The 25852-nt window shown below is 36.6% G+C and overlaps 2 protein-coding genes across 7 annotated transcripts in view; both read left to right on the forward strand.

The window, feature by feature from the left end:
- senju (UDP-galactose transporter senju) overlaps window positions 1-8244 on the forward strand; it is a 68061-nt gene extending 59817 nt beyond the window's left edge. The window contains exons 8-9 of one of the 2 annotated variants that reach the window (XM_068352869.1): window positions 756-869; window positions 1379-8244. In XM_068352869.1, the coding sequence (XP_068208970.1) occupies window positions 756-869; window positions 1379-1405 (141 nt within the window). In that variant the 3' untranslated portion in view covers window positions 1406-8244. Of the gene's footprint in view, window positions 1-755 lie in introns of both variants that reach the window. The other variant, XM_068352868.1, reaches the window with a different exon arrangement.
- Window positions 8245-15474: 7230 nt separating this feature from the next.
- Ucp4A (Uncoupling protein 4A) overlaps window positions 15475-25852 on the forward strand; it is a 68683-nt gene continuing 58305 nt past the window's right edge. For 4 of the 5 annotated variants that reach the window (XM_068352871.1, XM_068352870.1, XM_068352872.1 and 1 more), the window contains exon 1: window positions 15476-15716. The gene's annotated coding sequence lies outside the window, so the exon portion shown is untranslated. Of the gene's footprint in view, window positions 15717-25852 lie in introns of all 5 variants that reach the window. The other variant, XM_068352873.1, reaches the window with a different exon arrangement.

Below are 25852 nucleotides of genomic sequence, written 5' to 3' on the forward strand. Positions count from 1 at the left end.
CTTCTTTGCAGCATCCCAACTGCTTTGTTCATTTCTTTGCAGCCTACCAACTGCTTTGTTCATTTCTTTACAGCATCCCAACTGCTTTGTTCATTTCTTTGCTGCATCCCAACTGCTTTGTTCATTTCTTTGCAGCATCCCAACTGCTTTGTTCATTTCTTTGCAGCATCCCAACTGCTTTGTTCATTTCTTTGCAGCATTCCAACTGCTTTGTTCATTTCTTTGCAGCATCCCAACTGCTTTGTTCACTTCTTTACAGCATCCCAACTGCTTTGTTCTTTTCTTTGCAGCATCCCAACACCTATGTTCTTTTCTTTGTGGAATCCCAACTTTTCTTTGCAGCATCCCAACTGCTTCTTTCTTTCTTTTTTTTTTTTTTTTGTTTTTTTACAGCATCCCAACTGCTTCATTCATTTCTTTGCAGCATCACAACTGCTTTTTTCTTTTCTTTCCGGCATCCCAACAGCTTTGTTCTTTTCTTTGCAGCATCCCAACTGCTTTGCTCTTTTCTTTGCAGCATCCCAACTGCTGTGTTAATATCTTTGCCACATCCCAACTGCTGTGTTAAAATCTTTGCCTCATCCCAACTGCTTTGTTCATTTCTTTGCAGCATTCCAACTCCTGAATAGACTGATTTATGACAGCAATGATGACAATGTCTGCATATAATATTACAGTACTTGAAGTATGTAACCTTGAAATTTTCAATTTTTAGCAACTTATGCTTTCAAATAACTATATTTTCTCGATTCCAGGTGATCTTTGGGATTCCCATAAATGGGTGGACATTTTTAGCCATAGCTCTGGTGAGCTTCGCATCCTGGATGTATTCACAAAATCCAGTCGTTAACCGTGGACGCCTTGATGAGGTAGAGAAAGCTCACGATTCGGAAGCCGAGGAAAAGTTGTTGCCTCGAAACGCTCCCACTCATGTTTAATTTCAAGATCAGTTTTTTGTGGTCCAACTTGAATTAGAGTTATAAAGTATACAGGACTTTCCTTCCAATATTGTATTGCAAGTGATTGTACGTTTTCTTTGTCTCTTGTATACTGTGTTTTTTTCCTTTTTAAAGATCTCATTTTGATACCTAATTTAAAGATTTTTGCCAAGGTACTTGCCAATGAAATTTGTTAATTTTTGTTATGTTTTAGCATCATGAATTTATTTACGATGCTACATTTTAAGCCGGTGTACAAAGTCAAAACAAATTGTATTTTCACAGCACTCTGTTGCAAAGATTTGCGAAATTTTCCAGTATTGTGAATACCAAAGACTAAATGAGGGTTTCTGCCAAGCACCAAAGAGCTCAGCATTGCTTTCTGGGTTTAATTTCTTGGTTTGACATGTTTTGTTTCATTAACAGAATCATATTTTCAGGGCATTCACGCCAAAGAGGAGAGATAGACTCGGAATGGCCATCGGCCTTTGTGCTTCGTACCCTTGCATGCGATGGGACGAGGAATTTAGGGACAAATGCTGAAACTCTTTTGACTCTAAAAGGCCCTTGTAGGGATAGGACTGCAAGAGGAAAGTGGTGCCAAATAACTTAAGTCATAGTTTCTCCTTAGAATAAAATAATTCATACTTTTAGATTTGATAGCTTGTGAAGTCAAACATTAGTTTCTAGCTCTTCATGATATAGTCAGCATATTTTAATTATAGAACTTTTAATGTACTCTGTGGGGAAACTTACAAATATGTGCTCTATAAAGTTGGAAAACTATAAATTATCTTTTTCAGTATGAATGCCATTCAGGAATAGCTTCGATTTTACAGTTTCATGAGGTTTTTCGTTTCTTTATGCTTGACTTACAGTACTGTAAGAGCTACAGTATAAATATTATCAGTTGTTAGGTGAATGAGTTTATTGTAGCTGGATTATATTGAAAAGTTCATAGCCTGGGTATGTTTTTTTTTTATATTGAAAACTTCTATAAAGTACTTAACAAACTAGAACTTACAGTTCCCAATTGATGAAATTATGACTGGTTACTATCTATTCAGTTTTTGTTTTTTTCATTAATGCATTGGGTATAAGGGCAGTATTGTAGTGGCCCCTTAAACCTTTGTCTTATTAATTAATTGTTGTGAATCTGAGTATGTTTACATGGACTGCAACACATGAAAGTATTAGTGCCAAGTTCTGTTAATAATTTCAGAACTGTGTAACTCTTATGCAATGCCACTATTCTGTTTCTTGTAAGTGAGGTGCTTCTGGCAGGAGTATAGTTCGTATGCACATTCCAATTTATTTATATAAAATCACAAATTTTAAAAGTAATGTGTATTTTTCCTAACTATACAAACCTTAGTCCTTTAATAAGACTCGGCTGTTAAAATTTTAACAAGGTGTGTCAGTAGTTACTGGCGAATGGTGGAAGAAACTTCGTCTACTTACCTGTACGCTTGAGAAACAACTTTGACCTTCACCCAGGGGTTGCGGGGTGGTTAAGGCGGGAAGTGAAACCTGAAGGACTCGGGGTTTCTACGGTTAGGAAAAATGCGAATGGTGTTCCTCAAAATCTCCTTTTTAATCATGCCTGCACTAATAAAGAGATTTGAATCTGTGGCCTTGAAGGGTTGGGTTCTATTCAAGAGGCATCTAAATGTCCTAGAACAAAGAAGAAACTCAAGTGGACTGGCAGTCACATTCCTAAGAAAAGAGATACGGAAAGACTCAAACCTGACATCCTCAACAGCAGGTTTCTGGGTTTTTCTGTGAACTGTGTTACGAGATAAAAAGACCCCCTTCTCCATCCCTTAATATGATATACACCATAGGAAATGCCATGAAGTTTACCTACTCTCTTCGGGAAAGCTGACTCCAAGAGAAAAACCCTTTAGAGTAAGGTTCTCATCTGTTGCTTGTCATAGTGGTCTGTAAGTTTTTTTTTTTAAAGGACCTAAGGATTCTGGTTACATCCCACATGAGCGGTTGAGTTCCTTGGCGGGCATGACTGCTCAAAGCTCCTCATGCACATGGACAATTCCCTGGATGAGGAAAGGTCTAAGCCCTTCAGTCAGAAGTTCTGGCTCATGGCTGAGCGGTAGCCTTTCTCCGCTGTAATTGATAGGAGATTCACCCAGTGAAGGTAGACGATAAAATCTTCAATCAATTGCAGAGAATTTCTGACCAGAGAATTACCTTTTCTGTGGCACCAATCACAGAAAATGGCTCACTTTGCTTGACTGACTGCTTCCGTAGACTTCAGGAGATATCCAGACATCTCCTTCGCAGTCCCTTGTGTGCTTTTACGTCGAAGGAGATAATGGATGGTCTCCATCCATGAAGAAACAGATGTCAGTGAGATGTGGGAATCTGTATGTTGGGCTGGCAAAGCCGATTGGTCCATAAGGGAGTTCCGTTGGAGCTAGCCAGGAGCATGATAAGGTCTGGGTACCATTCTGTTCATGGCCATTTGGGAGCCACCAAGGTCAGCCGGAGATTTGCGGTAATCGGTAGCTTCTGGATTACCCTATGAATCAGGCAAAAGAGCAAAAACATAAGCGTTGTTTCCATCCCAAAGGTATTGGAAGGCATCCTCAAGAGATGCTGGTGGGTCAAAGATTGGTGAACAGCTTTGTGGCAAACAGGTTTATTGAGCTTTGTGGCAAACAGGTTTATTGAGCTTTGTGGCAAACAGGTCTATTGATTGAGAACCCTACATGCCAGCAGTCGCTTCATTACTAGGGGATGAAATTACTACTCTGCTGTCACTACTTGACCCTGGTGACTGAGCTTGTCGATCATTACATTCCTTTTAACTGGAATGAATTTGGCGGAGAGTCCTGGCAAGTTGTCTAGTGCCAAGGAGTGCCCCCACCTTGCCAACTTGCAAAGCTGCTGTCAAACAGTACTGTACATGCAGGCTTGTTGACGTAGGCTACTACGGTGGTGTTGTCGGTCATGAACGCCACCGAGTTACCCATCAGCTGGTGTTAAAATTACTCCATGGACAGAATCATTGCTTTCATTTCTTAGATGTTTGTATGCAGACATCTTTTCTCCTTGGACCAATAACCTGAGGCAATCTTGTTCCCGAGGTATGCATCCTACCCTTCCTTTGATGCATCAGTGAATAGGAACATCTCTGGAGGAGGGCACTCTAAGGGAGCTACTTTGAGCAGTCTCATCCCTTAGCCTTCATGTTAGATCCTCTCTTACATCCTGGTTGACCGGGACAAGATATTGAAGGAAGTCGGTGGCTGCCACTTTTCCTCAGGCATCGTTGGAAGGAACACTGATTGAGTCACTCATGAGGCACAAACATCTTCAGAGACGAGAGTTGTATGAGTAACTTTTGCCAGTATCTTTTGGGATGAGTCTGCTAATGCAACTCTCCGAAGGAAAACTCAGGTACTCCATCCTCTGATTTTGCTCAAAGCTGGACTTTTCCCAATTTACCATGATGCCCAGATCGTGATAAAATGCTGAAGAAAAGACTGAATTGAAAGACTATCCCCTGAGGATGAAGCAGAGGAACTTCTTGCTAGGCCAATGGACTGTAATATGAAATTCTGTGTCCATCAGATTTATGGACAGCATAAAATCATTCCTCTTGAATGGAGTCTGCAGTACAAACTTCTTCAAGGGGCAGAGGTTGATGAATGGTTTCTAGCCCCTAGCTACCTTCTCCACTAGAAAAAATAAAAGCTGTAAAAGCCTGGAGATCCGTCCTGTAACCCAATAAACGGAATACAGTACCTATCCCATAGGACTTATATTGTCCAGTTGCCAGCACCATGTTGCTGCCACCTCGCCCATTGGCTCACCACTTGGGGCAGTCTGATTATGGGACTGCCAGCTATAGCATTTGGGAAGAGGGAAGGGATTGATCCCTCAAAGAAGTAGAACCTTGTATTAAGGGAGAGAGGTGGGGCGGGTAAGAAGTGCTTACTCTTAGAGAGTTTTTAGGCCCAGAGATCTGGTCATCGGTGCTGTCAATAGCTTTTTCAGCCAATTCTTACCAGGGAAGCTCTAATGAAAGCTTTGATCTTTGAGCAGTACCAGAGTGCCTGTCAAAGGCAGTTTTACCTCCTTTTACTCGGTATCTCGTCTCGATGCTTACCCTAGTCTGTTCAGGGCTAAGACCTTCACAAAAATAAGGTCAGGCACCGGGTTCTCTGTTTCTGCCAAGTGTAGGCCCTTGGTCATGGCTTGTAGGGTCAGTTGTCTCTCTTGATTTGTCTTTCCGTCAAAGAGATCGTCTTTCATATTGTTGTCTCTCACTTCCCATTTCCCTAGTTCAAAGTCCAGCATTCACCTTGGGTGATTGTGTTGCTCCCTGTACTTATGAAGGACTTATGCTATCCCTTTGCAAGATCCTTTGGACTGATTTAATACCATGGTCAGGAGAATGTGTCCGTGGGGAGGTGGCAAGAGGGGAATCATGGTGTAAACTGCAATCACGTCCTTGTGTGATTGCCTACTTTGTGAATATATCTTCAGATGGTATTACCTATTGAGGGATGGGTATACCTTTGGGTACAAGCGGGTGGCTTATCACTTCTAGGTGAGTGCCTTCGGTGTTCATGGTTCCGAATCGGTGAATGGATACTCTAGTCGGAGCATTCTTTGGCTTGAGAATGCATGCTCCTATGAGCTTGTTCTAGCAGACGTCTTTTCTTGTCTTGTCGAAATATCTGGTGATTGAATGCGAATATGCGGGGGACTAGTTGACCCAATATTCACAGGTGTATCCTCATTTACTGGAGAATAAGCGCAGGGAGTTTTGCTCATCATGATTCTCATTGTAACAGTGATCTTTGTGCAATGTCTCTCCTAGCAGAGTTTTGTGTCATATTAGGTTTTTTTTTTAACATTATTTGAGAGAAACTTTACAGTAGCGCAGGTCCTACAAGCAATGGTGGGCTGCCTGTGATGAGTGCCCACACTCCTTTGAACTTCTTTTGAGAGAAATAATTGTATGCAAAGCAGATGGTCTTAGGGCAGAAAAGTGCATTTGCTCTGGGGAACCCACTTCTTTAGAGAGACGTGCACACCACATGAAGAGCATTCATATACTGGGATGCGTGAGCACTGTGAAGCACAACTGACCGGAGAAAATTCATCCATTTTCAGGAGCATGAATATTTGAGTGAGCATGTGCATGTAAGCATGTGCTAACAAGTGAAGGCCTTCTGTGAAGTCAAACAGGTACGCATACTTGTAGAGGGACTGCAATTACAGGCACACAAACCATTGAGCATGCAGATGAGCACAAATATCTTTGAGAGCATTATGAGCCGATAGATCTAGGCGAGAGCGAGTGTATTCTGGTGAGTGGACCTTGCGAGATGAAAGCGTGCAGAATGCCAAGTGATTGCTTTTGCTATTGATATCTCTGCAAGCTACACGCAATTGCTTCACTGGGGTGTGTTCTGGCAAACGCCCTCTATGAGAACGAATCATGGAACATGTTCTATGAGATCGAATCGGCACACAGTGCTCTTGAAAAATAGTCGCATGTAGGTGATATATCGATAATGCTGCACAAACATGTAAAGGTGCACAAGCAGGTGAGCGAAATAATGAAATCCATTGCACAGTTACTGAAGAGCATGATGATGGGTCATGAACAGTTGAGTGCACTGCACACTTCCTGGAAAGCATGATTCCTAAAATTGAGGCACACGAACAGCTGAGCACATTATTTGTTAGCAAACAGGAGAGTTCTGTGGCAGCTTGGGTTCATGGAACATGATGAGCGCTCCTTTAGAGGTAACCAAGGTTGTGAGGCGTGAACTGGTGAGCAGCTGGGTGTGCATTCATGTAAGGCTTCGAAAGGTGCACTCATATAAGTGAGCACGATTAGTATGCCCGTGTAGGTTGGCGAGCTCTGTCCAGGCGGGGCCTCCCAAGATGTATGTGTATGTTCACAAGCATGTTCTAGATGTCTCGTATTGTTTTCCACTATTAGATGAGGCAATAAGCAAATTGAAAATAGAATGAGAAGTAAAAAAAGCATGCAAAGTCGATACCTTTTAAGTTCGTTGTCGTCAGTGTTTCCATGGTCTTTGGTCCTGTTACTACAGAGAAGGATTGGGTCTACATCAGCTATTCCTTCTGCCAGTGTGGCATGTGAGGGAGATCCTGGCCTGGTACCCATAGCTTATAGCAATTTCTGTGTTTAGGGGATGCCTTCCAAGCATAAGGAATGGCAGACTCTTTATGACTATTTTCTTATTGTTCTGAGCAAATCTAGGTGGCTCACTAAGAGGAGAAGAGCAAGAAATTGCTGCCTCTCGTGTATAGGCTGATACTACCGAGCAAGAAATCGCTGCCTCTCATGTGGAAGCTGATGCTACTGAGCAAGAAATTGCTGCTTCATGCGGAAGCTGATACAGTACTACTGAACAAGAAATTGCTGCCTCTCATGTGGAAACTGATACTACTGAGCAAGAAGTCGCTGCCTCTCATGTGGAAGCTGGTACTACTGAGCAAGAAATTGCTGCCTCTCATGTAGAAGCTGATATTACTGTTCCTTTTATAGATTTCCTGAGAGTAATGTCATCGTTATCCTTCTTCATCACTGACCGAGAAGAGGGAGACGGAGAAGGGTCAGAAGTTATGTAACCTGAAGAAAGATGAAGAGCACTGACAGATTTCCTCAGTTTTGAGGATGATTCTGACTGCGAGCGATCCTGTATTGGGTACTGCCGTTTCTTCTTACACTCTATTCACCGAGCAAATATGTACACTCGCTGCAAGAGGAGAACTGAGAACAGTTGAGCCCCTGCAAGAGGTGCACAAAGGATGGGATCCATATGAATCCCTCTTGAAGGTGTCGCACTTCCGTCCAACACATCCTGGGTACGGACTGCACGTCCAATCTTAGTGTCTCCATTACAAAACACATGCGCGCACTCATACTTTTACTGTAAAGCAAAAGATGGAAAACTAGTTAAACAGCCAAGAAAGGACAACCTGAGCATGTCTACACCTTGGCAACTGAAGTCAAAGTGGTGTCTCAGTGAGCTGGTGAATGGGCTGAGCTTCCTCCATCATCCCCCAGAAACTACCAACACACCTCGTTTAAATTTTAACAGCCAAGCTGAAATCATACTCCTATTAAAGAACAGAGTTTTTGTATTTTTTGTAGGAACAACTATTATAAGGCATATGCCTAAAAGTTAAAGCTGTTAGCTCATCATTTTATTGTAGATATCTAGTCACGTGGTTGTTTTTCCAGGGTTATTGACGAAAATGTGATCATTTACACAAAATAAATAATTTACCTATGTATGCATTTTCATTTTCTTGTCATTTACAGATTGAATGTGAATGTGCATTAGTATGTTATAGTGATTTATAAGATGATTCTTTAAGAGACAAACATCAGAGTACTGATAAATCTTATTTGTGGGTAGTCAATATGAAGATGATTTCCCAAAACTAATTCTCAAGATGAGTGTTTCTCTCTAGGATCCCTCAATGCACATCTCTATTGACCATACTATCTAGATGAGTCAGAGTTGAATCAGGACAACCAATAAATATAGAAAATATAGGTGTAGAATATTTCAGGTCTTCAGCATTCTTTGATTGGGAAAAAGTTAACAACGAAAGGTGAAAAATCAAGAATAAAGCATGGTGAAATTGGACACATTTCTTAAATGTGCTTTGAAGAACTCACACTAAGAGGTATAGAATACATTACTAAGAATCTAGTTTCTATATTATTATTATTAATATTACATGCTAAGCTATAACCCTAGTTGGAAAAGCAGGATGCTATAAGCCCTGGGGCCCCAAGAGGGAAAATAGCCTAGTGAGGAAAGGAAGCAAGGAAAAATAGAATATTTTGAGAAGGGTAACAACACCTAAACAAATATTTCCTATATAAACTATAAAAACTTTAACAAAACTGGAGGAAGAGAAATTAGATAGAATAGTATACCCAAGAGTACCCTTAAGCAAGAGACACTACCTTTACATACATTCAAGTTGAGTTTTCCAAGTTTAAAGAAGTCTGTTAAAAGACATTATGTAGTGTTCACAGAACCTGGATTGTTGGCAGTCCAGAAATTTGGGTTGTTAGAATGAAGAGCATATGATAGCTTTGTTAACAAAGAATACAAGGTTAATGTCTTCTCTTCCCAATAAAATTCATCCCCATCATGATCTCCTCCTATGCCTATTGACGCAAAGAGCCTTGATTAGATTTCATCAGTCGTCTCTATCTTGAGCTTTTAAATCAATACTATTCCATTCATCATCTCCCACTTCATGAATCATAGTCCTCAGCCATGTAAGCCTGGGTTTTCCAACTCTTCTAGTGCCTACTGGAGCCCAATTAAATGTTTGGTGAACTAATCTCTCTTGGGGAGTGTGAAGAGCATACCCAAACCATCTCCATCTACCCCTCATCATGATCTCATCCACCTATGGCATTCGAGTAATCTCTCTTATAGTATCATGTCTAATCCTCTCCTGCCATTTAACCCCCAATATTCTTCTGAGAGCTTTGTTCTCAAATCTACAAAATCTGTTGGATATTGTTTCATTGTAATATCATGACTCGTGTCCATACAATAACACCGATCTCACTAAACTAATATATAGCCTGATTTTTATATGTAATTTCAGGCGATTTGAATTCAAGACTAAAATTCGAAGTAGAACAACTTTTTTTTTTTCATGGCTTGTCAATTAACTAATTCATCACTGACGGCCATTGATGAGGAGATCACCATACTGAGTTTGAATCCCGCTCAAACTCGTTAGTTCCTTTAGAGACTGCAACCTCACCATCCTTGTGAGCTAAGGATGAGGTGTTTGGGGAAACCTATAAGTCTACCTACTGAGTCATCAGTAGCGATTGCCTGGCCCTCTGTGGTCCTAGATTGGGTGGCCAGTCTCTAAGAGTCTAGGGCATTGACCTGCTTGCTAGGGCAATGTTACTGTCCCTTGACTCTGCCATTCATGAGCGGCCTTTTAAACTCTTTAAAAAAAAGATGGAATTTGATGGGAAATTCTTAGAATGCAAGTTACTAGTAAGCAGTAAAGCAGGCTTACTGATCAGCAGATTAATAAAAAATAAAACGATGTGCAGCAGGCCATAGGTGTACCTGCTTTTTAGCCTTTAAGGCTGATTCCACTTCTTTTCTTTCATCTTGCTATCCAGATTCTTTCAACTTGGTTCTTAGTGAAGTTGCAGGATTTCGGGGTGACATAAATTATGGGATGTTCTTCAATACGAATAATGTAAAGAGGGAGCCAGATTGAAGGTTATTTAGGAGTTGCAGAGACTGACTATAAATATGTATGATCAGCAACCAAACCATTTTCCACCCAATGCAAGCCAAGAAAATGGTAGCTAGTAGACCTGTAGGTTCCTCAAAACCCTACATCATAAGGACAGTGAGGTTGTAGTTGAGAGAGAGAGAGAGAGAGGGAACAAGAAAAAGAATTAGAGAAAATGGAAAATAGAGGCAAGTTTTTGGGGGGATGAATGTCATCAACTCACTCCTAATGAAGATGACAATTTTGGGGTTGCCTACATCTCGGAGGACGGCGATTGTTGATCACACACCAAGGCTAATTGAACTTTTGAAAAGTTATTTTTTGGTGGAGATAAACAACTGACTGTAATGAAATTTTGCAATACAAACACAGTGTTTATGCTTTACACTGTCCCGAAATGTTAATTTCGATTGGGTTTGGGCAGGACTGGAACTCTTGGCTCTTATGGCAAGACAAAGGCATTTCCAATAGACTATCAAATCCTTGATGTAATTCTCTCACCAGTAGGCCACTGTTTATCATGCAAAGCTAGCCCTGCTCAATCAAAGAACAAAAATTCAGCCTCTACATCAGTAAGCGTGCTATGAATTCCAAGGAATGTCCTCATTATGTTATTTATTTCCATTAACCACTTTATTGGCAAGTTTGATTCGTAGTCATCCCTTTTGCTTCATGACATCATTGCATTGTGTTGCATTCGAATTTTGAAACTGCTGATTTTAGCTCGGTTTTGGATTCTCTAAGCATGCAAACTAAAGTATTTGACTCTGAATGAAGTGGTTTAACACGAATATAGTATAAATTATGAAACTAGGTAGAATTTATCTTTCAAGGCATCTGTTTTCACATTTGATGCATCTGGACATTGATGAAATTCTGTATATTTCCACTCATAGGAAGTAAATGAATTGAATAAAGATTCAGTTGTCCTCATAAAAACTCACAAATATATAATGGGACTGATTAGCATTAAATATAATTTCATGGTAAAAAAAAAAAAAAAGGAGAATTAGTAACTTCTGTAGTAACTAAACATTAGTAAGACAGTTGTCATAATTTTTCAAGAAATAAAGCCTCGAATTCCAGATTTCTTTTAAGAACTGGCGGTATCAGGATGCCAGAGAACTTTAAATCATTCATTTGTTTAATACCCTGGACAGGTATGATGGGTCGTACGCGACCCTTACAGCATGTTCAAAACCTGTTTTTCCCCATAATTCATCAGCTGTCTCGAATATGGAAGTGATCGACCTGCAAGGGGTGACTAGTCTACATGCCATTGTCTGGTTTAGGACTGATTTTCGTCCTTCCCCGTTTTTTTACCCCCCCCCCCCGACCTCGACCCTGAAATACCTTTATAGGGGTAAGTGATCAAACAGCAAAGTTATTACATAATTATAAATTGTCGAACAGTGTTGATACTTGTTTGGTTCTTTATAGTTGGAAAGTGTGGGTGGATACCGTGGATGGTGTGTCTACCACTTGCATGACATTGGTTTTGGCTTAGATGCCATATATTGCCATGAGGTCCATTTTCCCTCAAATGCCAATTTCTGAATTTTTTTTTATTTTTTGCAAATTTCTGATTTTTTTCTATTTATTTTGAATTTATCTTCAAGAATGGCCAGCAGGCAGTATTCCCTCGGCATGGATGTCATCAACACACTTCTAATGGAGTTAAAAAGAGATGTTGATGATAATATGGAGCTTGCAACCTCATGTGTTTGATATTTATTTCTCTGATAATTTCTCCTTCGTATTTGTCAATATTTTTCTGATGTGTATTAGGTACTTAAAATTGATTTATATAGTGTTTTATTATTATTATTATTATTATTATTTTTATTATTATTATAGATCATAGTTTATGTATATATAATATTTTGATATTATTTTACTTTTTATTGGTCAGCAGTTTCTTATTTTGATTTCATTTTACTTTGATTGGCTACCGATTTGCTATTTGATATCCTTTTACTTTTATTAGTTACTAATTCTATTTTCTCTTGCTGTAAGTATGGTATCAATTTTGTGTTGGTCACATCAAGCTTCCTGAAAGGACTCACTGTCATAGCTGCCCACCTAAGACTGACCACATGACAAACACCACTTGTTTGAGGAGCAGGAAGCCTATAGCTTCAAACTGTCTTGTATATGAACTGTACCTGATAGTTATAGCTAGGTTAAATCATGAAACTTTCTTTTTTTACTACTTGTTTGTATAAATACGGAAATTTTAATCTTTACAAAATAGATATCACCCATTTTTTTATCTAAAATTTATTTCAAAGAATTTAAATTTTATATGATAAAAATAATTGTCAAACATCCAGAAAGCCATCATATCAGTTTTATTTCAATCCACTAATAATTAGATAAATAAATAACACCTTGAAATTTACATACCCATTCTTCATTTCAAGTGGCCATTTTGTTGACATACCCGAAAGGTAAGTTGGCATATCTCTATATATTCTTGTTCTGTATAGAATTCGTGATATTTTGGTATATTTTAATGCATAAATATCATATTTTATAGGAGATACAATGATTTTCATAAGAAATTTACATTGTGAAACTAGGCCGTCATAAAATTACCTTTAGATTTCGCCCCTGATATAACAGTAAATTACATCTTAGTGCACATTTTATTATGTATTTCTGTTCTAGGATAATATGAGTTTATTCTATAAAAAAAATTAGCCTCTTTCTATTTCATTTGGGTACCCAAAAAAATTCATGAAATTTGGACAAATGTTTTTGGCCAAAAAAAGTTACCCTTTTTTTTCTCATTTCAGATCTTGACTTCTATGGGTCCAACTCATTTCCAGAAATTACACGCTGTTGCTTTGCCATCTAAGAAAGTGTCCCTAAAGCGATTTATATGTATATGTATATTTCTATTTTTTGTGAATATCTACGTCGTCTTTTTTTGTATACTTAAATTTTTAATATATTTCCAATAAATAGTTATTTTGTAGATGGGTATCATTTATATTTTCAGTAGTTTTTAGCATTCTTTGAAGTATTTTTAGCAAGTCAAACAATACAGATTGATGCATAACTAAATTTTTCCTGAATCTTTTTTGGAGTCGGGGTCGCGCGCGACCGAGTATACCCTTAAAGGGGTGTCCGAGTAGCGTACTTTCAAACAGCATTCCATAAAACCCAGGAACGCTTGCATAACGTAAATACTTATTTTTTTCTCAGCTCTGATTGGTAGTTGTCACCTCTTACTACTCTTGTTACAGGAACCATGCTCTCATTACTTACTCACGAAATTGCTGTCGTCTGTTACAAATTGGCTCTTAAACATATCTAAAGCAATGATTTGATATCATAAATTGAGTGTTTATTTACTTGATCCTGATATCAAGAACAAGAGGAAGAGAAATTAGATAGATTAATTTGTCCGAGTGTACCGTAAAGCAAGGGAACTCTACAAGACAGTTCTTGATAAATGCTCCTTACCAATCACAACTGATTATAATCTTTCATCAAGTATTAGTTTTAAAAAAACCCTGAAAGTGTTTTGTTAGTGTGATTCCGTTATGATTATATATCAGTCCATGATACCTCCTTTTTGCTTTAACACATTTAGCCAACCATCAGGGTTTCTCCCTTGTCATTTTGGCATTATTTCCTTTTCCTACATTATCTTTAAACAGTTTTAGTACTCAATTTTCTTCCTCTACTTCAGGTACATTCAACGTTTCAATTTGCACCTTTGACAGAGCCTGTACGTTACAATTTTTAATTATATTTTAGAATTCTTCACTTCTGTCATATAAATCTCTTTCAGAGGTTCTTCTTCTCGGGCAAAAAGATAAAAAAAAAAAAAAAAGACAAATTGCAGCGCAATTGTTTTTATCAATGATTTCAAACACTGATTTCGTCTATGACCATGTGATGATTATATGCCATTCTGACTCGCTAAGTTTGGATTTAATCGGAAAATTAAGATTAAAAAGCAAAGGCATTGACGAAGAAATTGTTATTTATAGTGGGCAAAACACGTATTTATTATAAAATTTCACACGCCTTTTAAAGAAGCATGTTTTTATATACCCGAAAATATATGTAATTAGTGCTAGTACCCATTATATACGATCGACCATAAAAGAAATAAAAAGTAAATGTACTTAGGGATCACTTGAAGCCTATTCATGGTTTACTGGTTTTAAAGATCCGATTTCAATATAGGTATAGAAATTACAACTATTTGAAATCACAAGAATATTTTACAGTGTGATTAATGAGGCTATTGATGAATTTCAAGTGAATCAACCACATTCCTTGTCCCTTTCCCTAGAAACGCAATAGAACAACGTTTCCAAAGAAACATTAGTTTATCACTTTCTCCGAAACGTTTTCTATAAAGGACATCTGCCATTAGGCATAGAGGAAAAGAAATGGATAAAATTGGGTTATTTGTGAATAAATAATTATTCATTTGATGAATAAGTTATAAGACTATTGTATGTTATTTTTTTGTATTATATAATAAATATTTTAGAGATGTTAGAAACATATACCTAAAAATAAAAACCTTTTATCCGTAAATGTTGTCAAGTCCGTCAGCTGAGTTATAAATAATTGAAATAATTCACCACCAGTTACATAAATAAATATGTAAAGTTACACAATATTATATTTTACAATAAAGGATATATACTTAAGCAATATTGAATAGCCATGTATATAAGATAAAAGCTCTTTATCCCTAAATGTTGTCGTCCTGTCAACTGAGTTATAAATAATTCGAGTAATTCTGTATTACTCAAATACATGAATATGTAAAGTTATATAATGTTATATTTTATAATATAGAATATATATTTTAGCGATAGTCAATAGTTATATATGAAACAAAAGCTTTTTATCCGTAATAGTTATCCAGTTTGGTTGTAGTAGGCGCCGATCAGCTGAGTGGGAGAGAGAGATCAGTGTTGCCAGATATGGGAATTTATCCCCAGATTTCGGGATTTTTGGATGTCATGGGGTTATTCTGTACAAATTTCTATGAAGAAGAAACAAAGATGAGTAAATCTTTATATTGTTGCAATTAGTTTGCTTGCACTTACATGAAGTATAGTTAGCAATTTCTATATTAGTAAAGTCGAAAGGACCAGAAGAAAATATTTTCTTGGAAATGGGGATTATTTTGGTTGTTTTGGAGATTTTTTATCATGAGTTTGGGGGAATTTTGAACATACCCAACTAGCAACACTGGAGAGAGTGTGTGAGAGAAAGAGTAAGAGGGAGAGACAGTGTGTTGGTAGGGAGTCTGAGATGAGAGATAGTTGTACTTAGACCTGCATGAAAGTGTCCCAGAACAACAACATTGGAGAACATCTCGTTGTTCACAGTTTTGTTCATCAGACGGATTAGGATCGTCCGTATTATAACAACGAGAGCGTGAGGGAATGGGACAACGGATCCAGGGAAGAAGGACGATTTTGTGACAAGGTAAGTTCGAAAAAGATTATTCTTTTTTATTTCCTTCCAACCTTGTGGTATCTTAGCTACGCAGTGAAGCCTACCGTTATCTCTGTGCCCTTGGCAACAGTGCCCTGTGCCCTAATCGGACATTTTGGGGGAATTAGAGTTCTTTTGCTTGAGGGTACACTCGGGCACACACTTCTATCAAATTCCTCTTCCTCTTGTTTTGTCGAAGTATTTATAGTTTATTTAGGAAATATTTATTTTAATGTTGTTACTGCTCTTGAAATATTTTATTTCCCCCTCGTTTCCTTTCCTCACTGGGCTATTTTCCCTGTTGGGTCCCCTGGGCTTATAACATCCTGCTTTTCCAACTAGGGTTGTAGCTTAATAATAATAATAATAATAATTAAAAGTACGTAATTAGGTCTGTGGTATGTCGTGATCATATATTATTGAATTTTGACAAGAAAATTTAGGCCAATTTAGGCCTAGGTGGGGTTAATCTAAGGTCTACTTGGAAAGCAAATTTTAGTGTAGGCCTATTTTTTTTATAGCAGACACTTTGGCTTAGATAAAACGAACAAAGCTTATTCAAAGCTTTCAAGATAATTTTTTTCTAGCCAATAGGCCTTTTCATGAATTAAATAGGCCTGCATGTCTACTATACTTGTCTTACTAAATTATGATTAACTAATAAAAATCTGTTTAATGACTTAAAGCAACACTAGGCTTAGTTAATTAGCAATTAGGCTAAGTAGCTTAATTGATTGCTGTTATTTTTCATATTCTTTAAATATATAAATTTGGATAATAAAAAGAGGTGTTAACCTAAGCTAGTGAGGTTATTTCATAATATGGCTTTTGATGATTGCCCAGAAAAATAGGCAAAATTATATAATACTCGTGAATCCACGGTTGTTTTAACTAACCCCGCGCCTTCCTCCGAAGCATCTAGCCTTACCTAACCTAACCTGAAGCAACGAAGACCATACATTACTTTTTTCATTTAAGCGATTGGTTTTTCCTGTTCAACATATTTTAAGATCCTGCTATTTTGCCTATATATTAAGTAGACATTTCAAATCAGTGTTGTTTCTTTTTAATCCTGCCAATAGTTTCAGACGGCAGTGATACATACTTGAGACATTTTTTTTTTTTTTTTTTTTTTTTTTTTTTTTTTTTTTTTTCCCTAGTCCGGTTTTGTGTTATTTCATTGGAAATTTAACATTTGGTTATGCTTTACAGGATATATTTACTCCTGTGTATTCATTGTTTAATCTCAATAATGGCATTAAACGTATTGTCTGTATATTTAATTTACGTTGGTTGCCTTTAAGCTCAGCAAAAGTGAGTTTCAGATATTGCTGATGTTAGTTTCAGTTAGGATGTTGGAACGAAGTTGTTAGTTCCATGCGTATCATGACCCTTAACTGTGACCTACTACAGTATAGTCACCGCAAAGATTCCTGGCGAAATAAGCCCAACCCCCAGATGATGTGGAATAATCTTTCTATTTGGGTAGATGAATCGGTAGAACTTTAAAAGTTGAAACTTGCAGCAGATGTTTTTATGTTGAACAGGCTGACATAAGTCTTTTTTACAGTTTATATATGGCATATTTGTTTTGATGTTGTTTCTGTTTTTAAGTTATTTTTATTAATTATTTGTTTCTCATATCATTTATTTATTTCTTTATTTCCTTTCCTCACTGGGCTATTTTTCCCTGTTGGAACCCTTGGGCTTGTAGCATCTTGCTTTTCCAACTAGGGTTGTATCTTAGCTTATAATAATAATAATGATAATAATAATAATAGCCAATCCCGTAGTCTCCCTACAAATATCAAACTATACTAACTTACAATCACTAAGGGGATGTGTTGTGACCGCTGTTAATGCGGGAGACAACATGATTGTCTATGGTGTCTAAAGGGGGCGGGGCTATTCGCCCGGAATCTCTGAGGCGACTATAGTGTTGGCTGCCTGTCTAGTTTATAATTTACTCTTTAGGCACAGAATTAATGGGGTTTGCAACAGCATAGCCAGAATGGTTTGTTTTTGTCTGGTATTCCATTTCAAGCTTAGGCTAATATTATTATTTTTGTTATTACTGTATTGTTAATATTATTATTATTATTATTATTATTGTTATTATTATTGTTATTATTATAATTATTATTGTTATTATAATTATTGTTGCTATTATTATTATTATTATTATTATTATTATTATTATTATTACTTGCTAAGCTACATCCCTAGTAGGAAAGCCAAGATGCTATAAGCCCAATGGCTCCAACAGGGAAAATAGCTCAGTGAGGAAATCAGGAAATGAACTACAAGAGACGTTTAAAAACAATAACAATATTAAAACAAATCTTTCTTATATAAACTATAAAAACTTCCAAATAACAAAAGGAAGAGAAATGTGATAGAACAGTGTGCTCTAGTGTTCTCTCAAGCAAGAGAACTTGCAATCGTGGTACTACATACCGCAGCTTTTCCTGAGGATTGAAATTTGTATCATATGATGCATAAATTTATAGAATATTGCACTGTAGTTATATATGTGTTCGAGGTAAATACTGTACAGTAAATGTAGAAATTATGTACTGCAGACAAAGGTATGTGTAGCTACAGTATTTCAAAAGCTGAATTTAGTTAACTAATATTCAATGCCACTTAATTTTCTCAATGTTATAAGTAATTATTTTTTAGACAAGTTGTTTTTAGTCATAATTTAACTTTTACAGTAAAATGAGCTGTAAAACATAGTTACTCAGCAGTATTGTATTCTATAAATGTATGTCATCTAGCATGAGTAGAAAATTAATACAATACAGTAGATGAATAATTTATCATCAAGTAGAGTTGCCTTTGTCTCAGGCCACACTGGTCCTTTCAAGTTGTTTGATCTTGGGGCTAAAAATATGTTTGAAAATTTTGTTCGACTGAATTTTTCAAGGTTTATTGCGATCAATCTTGAGTTATTACTGCTGTAAATAAGAGAACACCCATAGAAGCAATTTAACAGTGATGTATAACTACAGTTCTATCTAATGATTACAATATCTTCATGAAAGGCTTTGGCACTCCAAAGTCTTGCACTAGACTGTAACCATGATACCCTTACAATTGTTCGGTTAAAATGAGTAGCTGTGTTGTCCCACACAAGTGATTCGTCATCATCATTATCAGCTATTGGTAGCCCACTGCAGGACAAAGGCCACAGACATGTATGTCCTTCTACTCACGTCTGTTTTACGGCATCAATGACCTTAGATGTCAGGATGCCAGATATCTCATAACCAATCAAATCACGTCTGTTTATGGTATTTCTATGCCAATCTATACCCTCAAATTTTCTTAGTTCGTGAGTCCATCGTCTTCTCTTCTTTCCCCTGCTTCGTCGACAATCTTTAGGGACCCAATCTTTTATAAGGTATTAAATACTATACTGTACATTAAATGAAAAATAAGAATGATGAAAACAGAAGGTTAATGAATATTCTCTTTAGAAGAAAGCACAATTAGGGTCAACTCTTATTCTAGTTAAGTCTTTCATGATCTTTCCCTATTTTTATCTTACATATACTGTATATTACCAAAAGCGTGAGGTCAAACATCAGTTACCCTTGTATTGTAGAAATGGAGACTTCTTTCAATCAGCTAAACACCATTTCAATACAATAAACAAAGAGTCAGTGTTCTAGAATACAGTTGTATAAACAAATACCTAATAAGACATAGCCTATTATTTGCATGTATTTTGCAAGTCTGTAAAGTTGATAAATGAAAGAGGAAGTATTGTCAACATACCCAACAATATTCAGTAATATAACTCTAAACTACCATCTAAACAATGTTATTTTGGGACGGATAGCCAAAACATACGTATGTATAACAGTATTGAGGTAAGCAATTACTCTGGAGTGAACCAATGTCCAGAAAAAAAAGCACGGAACTCCAACAGGAATAGCACATATCATATCCTAACATGCACATTGTCACGACAAAATACTGGGTGGCCAATTAAGGGTGAACCCTTTTACCCCCAGGCTATTTGGAAATTTCCAACCCTTAACCCCCACTGAGTTATTTTTTTCCCAGCACATTTTGCAGTATATTTTTTTTAAATTGCTCTAACAGCCTTAATTTTTGTCATAGAGAGGTCAGGTTGGTCACATTCTCTTGGAAAATGCCTGAATTTTCTCATAAAATTATCAAAAATATGAAAAAAAAAAATTTGTATAGCATTTTTTTGCAAGGACGTACCGGTACGTCCATGGGGGTAAAGGGATGGTTTTGTGAAACGTACCAGTACGTCCTTTGGTTAAAAGGGAATATTAAAACTCGGTAATATCGTGCGGAGGCTAAATCCTAGTTACTACTTCACTTACCAGCATCACTGGAATTATTCAGGTAGTCAGTCTATAGAATTAGTTCCTAGCTTAGACTATTTCTCAGAGCATCATTGTAGGATGCTATATTGTACGTTCTTTTAAAGTTTCCATGATGCCTTATTTTTTCTTTGCTTCCTCGATACAATAGCTTTAAGTATCAAGTTGCTCATCTCATTGACTGCGCATGAAGGAAATTTGTCTCAAATCATACTACTCTAGCTTGCATTCTACATTGCAGATGCAGGATTTATGCACTGTGCTTGGGTCACAGACAGAATCAAACCCTTGCCAAAGCTGAGAGGTGCCAAGGGGTAGTCATGTGTTTGTTGTATGCTTTGGTGACAGATCGGTAGTGATGGTGCTTGCTTACGCAATAAGTCGTTTGTGAAGATGGGGCAAGAGGGAAAGTGCCTTTAGATTTCTTGGCAGACTTACGAATAGCGTTAGTTATGGCAACTTTATTTTCTAGTGGTATTTTCACTCATGTTTTAGTCTTTTGTTCTGTTCATTTGTTTAGCTATTTATAGTAAGATAAAGTACTGTGTGTCATTTATTATCCAATTTGTCCAGTTACAATTTATTAGTCTATTTTGTCCAGTTACAATTTATTAGTCTATTTTCCTAAGTTTTGTGTAATATATCTTAGTGGGATGTATAATTAAGCAAATGAGCTCCTGAATCTATTTAGGAGTTGCAAAAGAATATAACTCCTGGCACTGAAATAGCACTTATACCAGGTAATTAGTGCAGTTTTGTTTTTGCAGTACAGTATTTAACTTTTAATGAGTTACTGTTGTATGTTGTCTTATTATTATTATTAGTGCACGTGACCCGTCAAAAATAACGGCTAAATATTTAGATAGATGTGCACAAACAGACTTAACCCTTTACTTCATGATACAGCATTATTGGTTTTCACACGGTTGAACCTGGCACTGAATGGCCTACCCGGCCCCAATGTTGGGGTTTAAGGCTCACATTTATAAACATTCATTAGTAGATTATTTAACAATTATTGTAGTAAGGAAATCTCAGCTGATCCATAGAGGGACTCATACTTGGTTAACTTCTTGGCCTTTTTATGACTCGTTGCATCCTGTACCAGACCGCTAATGTTTTTATATAGTTTCTGCACTACTGTGGTTAGGGCTATTGTATGAATATTAGGAATTAAATGAAAATACAATGTGTAGCTCGTTTGAAAGAAAGTACAGTCGTACCTTGATTTATGAGTGACTGAATACGAGCAAATTGTTATAAGATCATAAAATTCAAATCAATTTTCGAATATTGCATCAGTCTGCGAGCAAAAAATCTACTTTCATACGGATATTTTTGGTAGATAACAAGAGTACGAAGGAGACTCAACTGCAATGCACATAATTTCTCAGGTTTAATGAGATACTATCTGCAAATCTCAAGTAAATGTGCTTTGAATGTTTAATATAAGTTGAGTTATGTCTCTATAGATAAGATACTGCATACAGTAATTACTATTTTTCGTGTGCAATCAGTTTTTGAATTAGCTGTATGTCTAAAGGAAATCTGGTGTGAGTTCTTGGTAATATTCTTTTTATTATTAGTTTCTTATTGAGAATTATTATTTTTCTTTTATAGAAGAGATGAAAGATGAAAGATATTACTGTAGGCAATTTGTGGAACGGGAGATGTTGAAAGCTTTTGTACAAGGAAAATGAAAAAGGATAGTCTTATGGCAATTATGATTTAAGGTTCAGAAAAAGACATGCCTGTAAAGGTACTGCACCATATGGCAAGACCAATAGAAAAATGTATACTGGCAGCTCATCGGATGGGCAAACTGGCAAGCGAGATTATAGTATTCACAGGGGTTATTCCACAATGCTATAACTCGTCCTAGTGCACCAAGCAGGGAAGCATCACTATTAGGGTGGCCTTAATACAGCCGTATGTCCTAGTACACTAAGCTGGGAAGCTCCACGAACAGGGTGGCTTTAATCCAGCCATTCATAACTACAGTACTCTGACAACATCACGTACATTCTCCATCATGCCAACATGAGAAATGACGCAGACGCCCTTCACGTCATTGCATGAGACCAGAAGTGCATGTTACCTTGTACAGTACTGTAGTAACTATTTCAGCTACTTTCCATGCCAGTTGAATTGTTTTACATTATTATTCATACTTTTCATTATGATTTATTAATTCGTGTTCATTTCTGATGTTAGGTGTGATAAATTGTTCAATAATTAGTGATACAAACCTTACACTGTATCTACAAGGTTCGAATGCATTTCAGTACAATATCTTCAAGGGACATTGTATTCTAATGTAAAATGTTGGTTGTATTTTAGAAGGGTTCTGCTTGGTCATCATCTAGAGATTGGAGAAGTGGGTCTTCTCTATCTGTCAAGTAACCAAATGATCTGTTCCTCAAGTTTTTAACTCCATCTTTGGATTTGTAACTAGTGACTTTTAATGCCACAGATTTGTATAGTTAGCCCTTCAAGTCTTTGATAATGATTACAGGGGAATAATGAGGTTATGAGGATTGTTTTATTGTTATGCCAGCTCTTTGGCTTTGGTCAAAGATAAACAATTTGATTGTTAAGGCTATTAGGGAACAAGACCATGCTCATAATTTGTACAGACTTGGAAGCAATGTTGTATACCATCATCATCATCATCATCTACGTATATTGACGTAAAGGGCCTCGGTTAGATTTCGCCAGTCGTCTCTATCTCGAGCTTAAAATTCAATACCTCTCCATTCATCATCTACTCCATGCTTCATAGTCCTCAGCCATGTAGGCCTGGGTCTTCTAACTCTTCTAGTGCCTTGTTGAGCTCAGCTCAGTTGAAAGATTCGTGAACTAATCTATCTTAGGGAGTGCGAGGAGCATGCCCAAACCATCTCCATCTATATCAGTAATGTATTATTTTAATATTTAAGGGATATTTTTATGGTAGAATTCAGCCTTCAGTGTTGACAATATACCATATTTTGCAGGATTTGTTTCACTCTTGGGCTTGGCAATTAATTTTATTAACTGTAATAATCATTATTATCATTTTAGAAATATATTATTAGGGTTTGAACCATTACTGGGTAAAGGTAAATTGGCACTGGTTTCCTTATTAAAGTCAAAATGGAATTAAAGGGCTCTGATAGGTATAAGAACACCACTATGAAGTTTTATTCTACACTTGTATTATTATTGATATTGATATATATTTTTTTATTATTATTTTGAATGTGTATACACAATCCTATGAAGCTAGCTTAGAGTTCTCTTGCTTGAGGGTACACTCATGCTCAATATTCTATCTTATTTCTATTCCTTTTGTTATTTTTTTGTAGTTTTTATACTTTATATAGGAAAGATTTATGTTATTGTTTCTCTTCTCAATTGATTTCATTTTAATGGTTCATTACTTATAACTTATCTATTTTCATATTTCCTTTCCTCACTGGGCTATTTTACTGTTGGAGCCCTTGGGCTTATAGCATCCTTCTTTCCCAACTAGGGTTGTAGCTTAGCATGTAGTAATAATAATAATAATAATAATAATAAATGGTATGTATTGAATTCAAGGGAAAAATATGTACTCAGAAGTATTATGAAATACTGGCTGTACTGACTAGAATACATGAACAAAATTCCCCAGAATAATAAGAGAAAAAATATTAGCTATAAAAGAAAGAAATACACAAGAGCAAATTGAATTATGAAATACACAAATTGGAATTGAAAACTATGAATAAAACTATAAATGCTCCAGAGAAATGGAAAATAAATGACAAACTTGGGGGGAAAATACTCATAAAATGGGATCCCTCGCCTTTATTTTTTTTTTTTTTTTTTTTTTTCTCTGAGGAAATGAAAGCAGCTGTGGTCGGAAATTAGAAAGAGACCTCAAATCATTTCTCCCCCCTCTCGTGCCTCATCGTAACCCATTGTCTTTTGTAAAAGATTTCAGATAAAATGCCATAGGTTTTGTGCTGGAAGGTACACTCAGGCACACTATTTTATTTCTCTTCCTCATGTCTTTTTTAATTTTTATAGTTTGTATATGAAAGATATATAAAAGCTGTCAGAAGTATTTTTATAGTTTATAAAAGCAGTTTTAATATTGTTACTGTTGCTAAAGTATTTAATTTTAATTGTTCATTACTTCTTTTGTAGTTTATTTCCTTGTATCCTTTCCTCATTTGGCTATTTTTCCCTGTTGGAGCCCTTGGGCTTGTAGCATCTTGCTTTTACAAGTAATGTTGTATCTGAGATGATAATAATAATAATAATAATAATAATAATAATAATAATAATAATAATAATAATAATAATAATTCTCCTCTTCCAAAGGCTTGGGAAGAAGAGATAATATATGATGAAGGAATTATCGAATAATTATTTTAATTTGTTTTTTTTTTTCAGCCTTAGGTTATCATAACTCGATGTTGGTGATGTTTTTCCATTATCAATTACATCATCCTTATCAATATTAGCTTATCATCACGCCCTAGATTTGAAGAGGATACACTTGAGACTATAGATTCATCTTATGCAACCACCTAAAGTTCCACGTAAGGGAATATATTTTCGTCTATATTCTTTGCTAGTATACGCGACCGGTCAGGAATGACTGCTGAATATTTTATATGCACGCACGGATTCAACTCTTTCCACCCCTCCCCCCTTTACTAACTACAATACGGCAGTTTGTACAATTTGTGGGAGATTGTGGTTTCCGAGTGTGCATCTCTGGGTACCCTGTCTCACGAGGGTATGGCTACTCCCTCCCCCCCTACCCGTGGAATGGGGAGAGACAAAGTAGTCATACGTTTTGCAATGCCATCCAGTTTGACATATATATATATATATATATATATATATATATATATATATATATATATATATATATATGTGTGTGTGTGTGTGTGTGTGTGTGTGTGTGTGTATGTATATATATATATATATATATATATATATATATATATATATATATATACATATATATAAATATAACTAGATACTTGCTCTTTATTATACAGGAGAAATACCATGAGATATTAGATACATACATACATACATACATACATACATACATACACACACAAACAATTGGAAACATTTCATAACCCTACCCTGCTTTTTATTTCCTCGGAAGACAGCTCATGGTACTTTTTTTTTTACAGCTAAATGAGGTTGCGAGTTATATAGTGAAGTGGGCTGACTGAATGCTGAACCACTTCAAGCATGATATTTTTCATCCCATTTTTTAGGCGTCGTGTTTCAGTAGATTCTATCAGACCTGAGCGGGATTTGAAATTAGGCTGACAAAGTGGAAGTACCGGGGTATTCAACTGAGCAAAGATTAAAAGGTGAGAGAGAGAGAGAGAGAGAGAGAGAGAGAGAGAGAGAGAGAGAGAGAGAGAGATCCACATGATCACAATATGGACAAAATGACACCAGACTGTAGACATTTCTTAAGGATCTTTGTAGAGTCATTTTGATCTATTATACCCCCGTTCCCACTTTCTTTCTTCCATTTTGCTATCCAACCTCTTCAACTTTTCCTTTCCTTATGATTGCCTCCAAGTCACCAGTGCCAGACATTTCCGCCCAGATTCATAGATCCACGTTTGTACCTTGTAACAGACCTTAGGAGTCTAGTTCAAGAGATTGTTGTGTACCACGCCTGAGGTTTGAGAAACCAGTAAAGCTTGTGAATGGAAATTCTCTCTCTCTCTCTCTCTCTCTCTCTCTCTCTCTCTC

The sequence above is a fragment of the Palaemon carinicauda genome, chromosome 29 (assembly GCF_036898095.1).
Source record: "Palaemon carinicauda isolate YSFRI2023 chromosome 29, ASM3689809v2, whole genome shotgun sequence".
NCBI lineage: Eukaryota > Metazoa > Arthropoda > Malacostraca > Decapoda > Palaemonidae > Palaemon > Palaemon carinicauda.